At 41.8% G+C, this 9125-nt stretch overlaps 2 protein-coding genes across 4 annotated transcripts in view; one reads left to right on the top strand and one right to left on the bottom strand.

The window, feature by feature from the left end:
* Positions 1-144: 144 nt before the first annotated feature.
* Positions 145-6804, bottom strand: capns1b (calpain, small subunit 1 b). Of its 3 annotated transcripts, none has more exons than XM_069534250.1 (12): positions 6654-6804; positions 5799-5829; positions 5573-5627; positions 5450-5486; positions 4527-4619; positions 2237-2294; positions 1909-1973; positions 1753-1821; positions 1555-1633; positions 1305-1421; positions 990-1048; positions 145-481 (listed from the first exon to the last, which is right to left on the bottom strand). In XM_069534250.1, the coding sequence occupies exons 3-12, from the start codon at positions 5617-5619 to the stop codon at positions 455-457; spliced, it is 651 nt and encodes a 216-aa protein (XP_069390351.1). In that variant the 5' UTR covers positions 5620-5627; positions 5799-5829; positions 6654-6804; the 3' UTR covers positions 145-454. The 3 variants fall into 3 exon arrangements, with proteins under 3 accessions (XP_069390351.1, XP_069390350.1, XP_069390349.1); XM_069534249.1 differs by having other exon boundaries at positions 5799-5860; positions 6654-6802; XM_069534248.1 differs by lacking the exon at positions 5799-5829 and having other exon boundaries at positions 6654-6738.
* Positions 6805-7726: 922 nt separating this feature from the next.
* Positions 7727-9125, top strand: part of LOC109643694 (transmembrane protein 87A) — a 10929-nt gene continuing 9530 nt past the window's right edge. Inside the window, exons 1-3 of the mRNA XM_069534866.1 lie at positions 7727-7949; positions 8515-8587; positions 9097-9125. The exon at positions 9097-9125 is cut by the window's right edge and continues 69 nt beyond it. Coding sequence (XP_069390967.1) covers positions 7812-7949; positions 8515-8587; positions 9097-9125 — 240 coding nt within the window. The 5' untranslated portion in view covers positions 7727-7811. The remainder of the gene's footprint in view (positions 7950-8514; positions 8588-9096) is intronic.

Genomic DNA, 9125 nt, shown 5'->3' with positions numbered 1-9125 from the left:
CTTATATTTTTATAATTTATTAGATTTTATTATTGAATATTATATATTGGCTCTAACAGCTAAAACCAGTTTGTAACTCAGCAGTCGTTCCCTTTCCACAACTTGCAGAAAGAGAAAGTGTCACACTCATCACAACACTCAGTGTTTGTCACTTCTATAATTTTATTCTGTTCAGAGTCAGTTTCAGCCTAATAAAAAAAAAAATTCAGAATTTATAGCACCACCTCCTGGCAGCAGAGGGGCAATGCAACAGCAGCATCAGTAAGACTTTGGTCCCGAGTTTGATTTCTGCTTCGACGTTAGCTGTGCGCTGGCATTTTGGTCCGGTTACCATGGAGACAATGGGGGTTTTTCAAACGCTGCCACACACCGTTAAACACACAGAGAGCGGAACGAGAGGAAGTGAGGGATGAGAGGAAAGAAGAGAAGTTTTAATCTCCCTCGTCCGGTCGCTTCATGAATACATCGTCAGCTGAAGCCACTGGGAGACACAAACAGAGACAGAGTCAGAGAGATTCACTAACTTTTACTCTGCCTGAGTAACAGCTGGTAAAATGATTAGTTTACATTTAACATCCTCAAATATACAAAACCTGAACGTCCGTGAAAATCTAGAATTAATCCAAAACACACGGAGCTTTACGTTTGACTCTAAGAAGAGAACTACGATAGCTACACACTGAACTTCCTGTAACTGAGACTATCAAGGAAACATGTTTGTTGAATTATTATGTTTTTACTTTCACCTTTGTCAGCGTTGGAAACAGAATGTAGATTCACTCATATGAGCTCACTGCGACCTTTGACCACCAGATTCAAATCGATTTATCCGTGAGTCCGAGTGAACATTTGAACCGAACTTGAAGAAATTCCCAGAAAGTTTTCTTAAGATATCGTGTTCACAACAATGGGACAGACTGACAACCTGAAAACATAATGCCTCCGACCACTAGGTGTCGCCGGTGTGCAGACATTGAAACAGTGTTTACCTCCTTGACGTCCAGGTCGATGGAGCCGCTGTTGTCTTTGTCCAGAGTCTTGAAGGCTCCTGCAGAACAAACTGAGATCAATGACTCATTCAACTGTTTCAAGAGAAAAACTGTTCGACCGAACTCTTCACCAGAAACGTGATTATGTTCAAACAGCTGCAGGAGAACTCACTGTTCCCTCGTCACAGGAAACATTAACATTAATGAATATAATATCTGGAGGAGAGGGAGGGAGGAGAGGGAGGGAGGAGAGGAGAGGGAGGGAGCAGAGGGAGGAGAGGAGAGGGAGGGAGGAGAGGGAGGAGCAAGACTCACTGCACATGGCGTCCAGTCGAACCATGCAGCCAATGAAATTGTCAAAGTCCATGTTTGAATGCTCATCACTGTAGCGACGGGTGATCAGCTGTAAAAGTTGACCATTCAGAGGGAAACCTGCACACACACGCACACACACACACACACACACAGTTAGTTTAAAACATCACACTCTGTTCAGCCTGATTATTTGCACACACACATTCACTCATACACACACACACACACACACACACACACACACACTCACCTGCAGCCTCGAAGACTCTCGGCAGCTCCTGACCACTGATCACACCAGAACGATCCCTGTCATGATTCACGTAGATACCCTGCAGACGATCAGAACAATATCACAGAAGAGAAGAGGAGGAGGAGGAGGAGGAGGAGAAGAAGAAGAAGAAATAGAAGCAGAAGTAGAAGAAGAAGTAGAAGAAGAAGAAGAACGGACCTGCCATCTCTTGATGTTGTTCCACAGGTACTTGAACTCATGGAATCCCAGTTTCCCGGTGCTGTCACTCTGAAGGCATCAGGGTCAAAGGTCAAACTCAAACACCACCACAGACTCCCTGGAACTAGATTATGTCATTATTTGGTGGAAGGATACGTCCATAACGGCGACCATGCTCCTGCAGGACTCGATGCTGAAACCGTCCGTCTTCAGTTGTGAGTCTGAAACACGACACTTGAATCTTCATCACATCAAACATTCATCAGATGATTCAACGTAACGAGCTCCGAGCGTTCACGTCAAATTATAATTAACCTCCTGCTGAACAATAACGTGTAAATTAAATCCAATTAAATAGAATAAAGTCAAACTGGGTTAAACTCTGGGACCAGTTCTCCAGATTTTACCCAGAGTTCATGTCTGGATCAGGTGACCTGCCGTTACTGAGCAGCTGCAAAACCACAGACTCAAAACCTGGACTCACTTCTGGAAATGATTTTGTTGAGGATGTTCATCAGCTCGTTGGGGCTCACCTCCATGTCCTGTTGAGACACACACACACACACACACAGAGACACACACACACGTTACATAGAGGTGACGTTTGTTTACTTTCAAATCAGATTTTTGTGGTTTCCTAAAATGCTGATGTAATTTTTCTAGTGACTGAACGGTGGCGCTGTTGTTAAAGTAACACTCAGTGTCTGAGTTGAGACTGAAACACACTCATCCAGTTTTCATACGACACGTTCACACGGAGAGCAAGAGCTGCTGGGAAATAAAAGGAGCAAACTGATTCTAAAGGGTTAATGGTCACTTCCTGGTTTTCATCCCCCCCCCCCCCCCGCCCCCAGCGTGGAGATTTACACGGAGCGTGTTGCTTTAAAAGCTTCCTGACGAATCAGCAGCCAGCACAGCGGCCTGACTCCACCCACCAAGACTGTTTACTGCAACCTTCATCGTCATCATCGTCACCATGACTGCTGCTGGAAAGAAAATTCACTGAGATCAGTGAGACAGAGGAGATCTGGTCTGACCGGTACACACACCCTGATGATGAGTCACACACACACACACAGTTATGTAAACACACACACACACACACACACACACACACACACACACACAGCACTACGCCCTGAGGCATGAGTGCCACCCTTCCAGACAATGGCTGGAATGCAGAGAGATTCTCTTACACACCCTGCAGCCGACTGGATCCACTGTCTGTGACTGAAAACAGGACGGGTGTGTGTGTGTGTGTGTGTGTGTGTGTGTGTGTGTGTGTGTGTGTGTGTGTGTGTGTGTGTGTTGTATAATCCAACTCCACCCTTAACGTCTGTGACCACACCAACACTCTCTGTGACTTTAATGTACAACACAGAGCGTTTAAAGCTTCAGTAGAGTTTTCATGATAGAGACGAGCTGATCTCAGGTCAGTTTGTTTCTTTACAACGTGTTGACACCAGAACAGAACTTCATGTGTCCGCCTCTCCGTCCCAAACACACAGGACATGTCCTCACAAGTGGACAGATTCTCAAACGTGCTGCAGAGGAGCGTCCAGAGGTTCAGAGGTTCACTTTTACACGCGTCACTAAACACATCGTCTCTGTGTGTTAGAGACAGATTCTAGCTCATCATCCAATATTTATAAATATATTTATACTGCATATATATATATATATTATATATACACACATATAATATATATCGATTAAGAAGATAAACAAATGTTGTTTCTATTTAAAATATAAACATAACTACAAATACTTTCTACAACAAAATAAAATATTTCATATCAGTGAACCGATAAATCCGTCAGATCAAACTGTCCCTGGGCTAAATGAAATATATTCATCTTTGGGGTATTAAACTGTTTAATTGGACGGACAGAGTGTGAACGAGGAACACGTGCAGCAAAGTGTTTGGTCGGAATCAAACCCGCGGCTGCTGCAGACGCCCGCAGCTTCGGAACGTTGGTTTAAAGTCGTTCGACTCAGTTTTTGCAGGAAGACGTTTAAATTCCACAGAGTTTGGAAGCTGAAGCTACAAAACCTGTCTGGTGTGATAATGACAGGAAACAGGGCGCGGTCAGGGCGGAGTCTCCGGGGTGGAATGTGGCCGATAGCAGGTCGACAGGTGAGGCGAGAGATGAGTGATCGGGCGAGAGAGAGAGAGAGAGGGGGGGGGGGGGGGGGGGGGGGGGGGGGGGACCAGTGAAACCAGATGTGAAATCAGGTCGACAGCTGATTAATCAAAGAAATCAAATATTCAGCTTCCTGTTTTCCACCGAGGAGAAAACAGGAAGCTGCTTTGAAAGGGCGGGACTCAGACCTGTCAATCAGACTGAAGCAATTTGGGATCAACACACAACAGCAACACAACAGGAAACAGTCGTAACCTCTGAGTTAACACCTGGAGGCTCCACGGTCGCTGGAAGATTGGAAATGTTGTGTTGGCTGTTTATCTCGTTGTGACGTGCACAGACGGCTCACAGGTCACAGGTCAGAGGTCACGATGGTTAGAAACGGCTCCGTTTGTGTGTTTGTAAACAAGATTACACGAAAGCTCCAGATCCGACTGAGACTGAAGTTGGTAGAAGGAAGTGGTTCAGGTCCGCGAAGAACACATTCAGTTCTGGAGCTCGACGGAGCGATGTCCCACTTTGTGTTTGTGAGAAGAGTGTGTTTCATTTGTTTAATGTGAAGCACTTTCATCAGCTTCAGGAATATATTCATAAGGAACACGTCAATATATAAATATAATAAATACTTACGTCTCCAGCCAACTGCTTGAAAACTCTGCGGAACTGCTTCTCCTCTTCGCTCTCATGACTCTCAGCAAAGTTCAGAGGTCTGCGAGGAGGAGGCTGCACACACACACACACACACACACACACACACACACACACACACACACAAAGAGCTTCTGTTAGGTCGCACACTAACACACATTCATGAGTTTATTTGCTTCTGAGTCTTGATTCTATCAAAGCCACAAATATGAATCAACCTTGTTACCATCATTTAAATTCATTTTGATTTCAGTGTCCGTCCATTAATAATAATAATAACTTTATTTACTTATGTAGACAAGGTCGTAAAGTGATTCACAAACAAAATGAATAAATAAAAAGTTTTTAATTCAGCTGAATTTAAAACCAAATCCGGTGGAGACCTCAAATTTAAAGAGAAACCAACAGAAAGAAAGAAACCTGGGTTTTTAGCTGTTGTTTTCATTTTGGGTTTTAGTATTGATGCTCATTTTCCTGCTGATTGGGACCAAATATTATCTCTGTTGTGTGTTTAAGGAAGTTAAGTGACGTCTGTAATGAGCATTATGTGTGGAGATAAGAGTTTCACAGGAACGACAGGATATCCCATTAAAGAGGCCGATGACGTTTCCTAACGGCAGCATGAAGGGAAAATAACATGCGCACTATTTAATCTAGAAACCAAAAGAAACCATTTCACTGTCATCAGCTGCTTCTTCAATTTCAACTCTGTGATAGAATCCATTCATTCAAGTTGATGCTCTGTGTTGAAGTTTCTGTGCTGATAATAATAATAATCATGCAACGTTTTAAAAGAAGTGACGTGTGAAGGAATTCATATTTAAAAGGTAAAATTGTTTCTTGTTGAACTCGGATGTAGAAAACCAACAACAAACTGTGACTCTTCAGTTTCAGCTCGTACTCACCGGGTCTGCGGGGACGAACTTAGCAGGGTCGATGTTGCTGTTGGAAAAATGGAAAACGCATGAGACGACAATACGTTGCTCCAGGATGTGGTTAGCTTAGCATAGCTTAGCTTAGCAACTCACCTCACGATGTCTATGATGCCCCCGATTAGTTTTGATGCCAGAAACATTTTGTCGCCTGTGTGAGACAGAAAAACAGAAAACAGAGGAGGAATCGTTTTGAACACTTTATTATGACCATTGTCCTTCTTATAAATATGTTTATCTTTAACTTTGGATCATGAAGTCTATCTTATTATATTATGATTATATTATATATCTTATTTTCTCATTAAACGTAATTCATTACCTTTGTAAAGTGAATCTCTGTGAGCTTCAGGCTGTCGGACAAAACAAGACGTTTATAAATGTCTAAAAAAACAAAACATTATAAATTACAAGACAAATAAAGGAAAAAGACTTCAGTTAAATTTATATTATTTATTTTGAGCTTCTTTTTATTTCAAAACATTTAATTTCAGCTGAAACTTGATTTATTGAGAAAAACAGAAATGATTATTATTCTAACCTGCGTGTCTTTGAGTTTCAAACAACAGAATATCATCATGTGAACATTTATCATGATTTAACCAATAATTTAGAAAATAATAGATAAATAACAGATAAATAACAGATAGATACAATAAATGAATAGAATTCAGCTGCAACAAATAATTATACGTCTATAAAATGTGACATATAATAAAGTTATTTATTTATTTATCCAATTAAGTAATAAAACTGGTTCAAACTTTATTGTGAAACTGATCCTGTGATAACACTCTCTAAGATTAATTCTTTTACTTTGAAAAGTCAAGTACATTTGACAGTTAAATAGTAATAGATTACTTGGTGTTGTGATGGAGTACTTGTATAACGTGAAGCTGCTGTTTGCACATGAACGAGTTTCACTGTTAAAACTGTGAATTCAAAACTTTTTCTGCTGAGTACTTTTCCATAACAACAACACACACACACACACACACACACACACACACAGAAAGAGAGAGAGAGAGAGAGAGAGAGAGAGAGACACACACACAGAGAAAGAGAGAGAGAGAGAGAGAGACACACACACAGAGAGAAAGAGAGAGAGAGAGAGAAAGACACACACACACACAAATAAAGTGACTTTAAACAACAAAACAAAGTTTGTTTTACTCACCGAGAAACTGGAGCTGCTGTGAGGAGAGAGAGAGAGAGACTGACTGAGAGAGAGAGAGAGACTGACTGAGAGAGAGAGAGAGAGAGAGAGGGAGAGTCCACACCTCCAAGTTCCTTTTCAATGCATCATCAACCCCGCCCATCACACACACACACACACACACACACAGAATGGAAACCAGGACAACACAAGAACAGTTTGTGATGCATCCAAGTCTATGGGAAAACTCAGACACTGCATCTATCTATCTTTCTATCTATCTTTCTATCTATCTATCTATCTATCTTTCTATCTGTCTATCTATCTATCTATCTATCTCTCTATCTGTCTATCTATCTATTTATCTCTTTCTCTCTATCTATCTAATATAATAATTATGATTAAAAATAATATAAAACCAACTGAAAACAAAACAAAAACAAATTTAAGACCGTAAATGATTTGAAATCTTTGTCGTTCATCATTTATCTTTTATTCGTTTCATTTGAAAGCACCAGGCAAAAGATCTGACTGCTTAATATTTTATTATGAAGGGTTGTACCGGAAATAGAAGGTGTGGCAGTCAATGATTATTTCCGTCTTTACAGTGTTGAGTCCCAGAGTCGCGCCCTCTGGTGGTCACATTGAGTATCACCGTTACGATGAACAACAGCATCAGTGGCGTGTTTACTGCGCCGCCCCGTGGTGACCGGGAGGAACTACATGAAGTCAAGTTACACATTTGAAGGCGCACAGAGACTTCCTGTTGTTCACTTTCAAAATAAACGTAGTGACTTGGTGGGTGTGCCGCTCCAGAAAAAAAATTAATTTTCTGCAGCTCAAAGTGTTCGAGTACCACATCCGGTCAGCACTTTCAGAATACACCCACGTGCTCAATCATCATCACGAATGAACGGAAACAAATCTTTGATGTTTATCGTTCTTCTGTCTGTCAGCTGACTCCACGTGACCCGGTGACGTAGCTGTCGAAAAACTTAAAACGCATTAAAACACTGAACCTCCCACGGGCCGTGAACGCACCATGTGCACTCGCGGTGACGTCATCCGGAAGAAGGAAGTGAGCGGGTTGTTGTGAGTTGTCTCGGTGACGTCAGGCGGAAACAGGAAGTGAGCGGGTCAGTTGTGTCGGTGCTCCGTGTCTCCGGTTCTGAGGCTCTGATGGCGGGATCCGCGGGTCCGGGTCTTCCCGGTCCGAGGCTCCGGTCCCCGGCGCTGCTGCTGCTGCTGCTGGCGGGTGTGAGTGGGCCGGTTCGCGCCGTGTCCGAACCCGGAAGATGGACGCTGAACGTGGACAGTGTGAGTTCCGTGTGTGTGTGTGTGTGTGTGTGTGTGTGTGTGTGTGTGTGTGTGTGTGTGTGTGGTTCACCTCGATTAATCGAAACAGTTTGAAACCGAATCAGAGAAAAGTCTGAAGCTTTTTAACACAAATGAGTTTTGAGATTTAAAATATAAACGTTGTTTTTCTCCAAAGCTCGTTTCCTTTAGTTTCTCGTTGATTTGTTTTTAGTTGAATTTCATCGAATTCAAATATTCACAACTTTTTTCTTTTTTTTTTCAAAACACAAAATAAAGAAAAGATCAGTTTTTAAATGTTTCACCTAAAAGTTACGTTAAATTTATTTAACATTCAACGTATTCCGTTGAATCTGGGTTCGAGCTTTTCAAAGTGGATTTGGACGCACTCGTAAACCGAGTCAGGTTGTTGCAGTTCCACACTGTGGCCACTGGAGGGCAGCGAACTCTCGTAAGAACAATAAGAAAAGTGTAAAATGTACTTAATTGAATTATTTGACCATTAAAGTCTGAACTCTTCTGATTAATTAATGAAACGTTTCTTCGATGTTTGTGTTTTTTTCTTCAGGAAACGTTGAAGGACAAGAATTTCTTCTTCTTCACTAAAACTCTGTTCAACAGCAGCTTCATTCAGCTCAAGTGTGAGTTCACCGACGACACTTTTCTTCTTCTGACGCTTGGTCACATGTTGATGCTGATTCCGATAACACCATGACATGTTAGCTAGCTCTGGCTAATGCTACACTACCAGAAGTCACCTCTTCTTCACTGGTCTAAAAACAGCGCTCTCAGGTGGCAGTAGAGTGCAACTGCTGTTTTGAAGCAGGAGAAATATTCGCAGTTTTATCTGAGTACAACTAAAGTACTGTACAGAAGTAGTATTCATGTCCTCACTGTCGGCCGACACGTCTTTCTCGTCTCTATCAGAGGTGGAAGATCGTCTTTGTCTTTATAACGTAAGAAAGATCGTTTTGTTTCAAACTGTTTGAAATAAACTAAAAAAGTTCATGTTAACTTAGATGAACAAATTATTTTTATTGCTTGAAATGTTTTTTCCACATTCTTGGGTTCCTAAAAATGAATGGTGTGTGTGTGTGTGTGTGTGTGTGTGTGTGTGTGTGTGTGTGTGTGTGTGTGTGTGTGTGTGCAGTGTTGTCGGACACCTGTAAAGCCTCGTCT

This window comes from Paralichthys olivaceus, chromosome 11 (assembly GCF_024713975.1).
Source record: "Paralichthys olivaceus isolate ysfri-2021 chromosome 11, ASM2471397v2, whole genome shotgun sequence".
In the NCBI taxonomy this organism is placed as follows: Eukaryota; Metazoa; Chordata; class Actinopteri; order Pleuronectiformes; family Paralichthyidae; genus Paralichthys; species Paralichthys olivaceus.
This window is presented reverse-complemented; position numbering and strand designations above follow the sequence as displayed.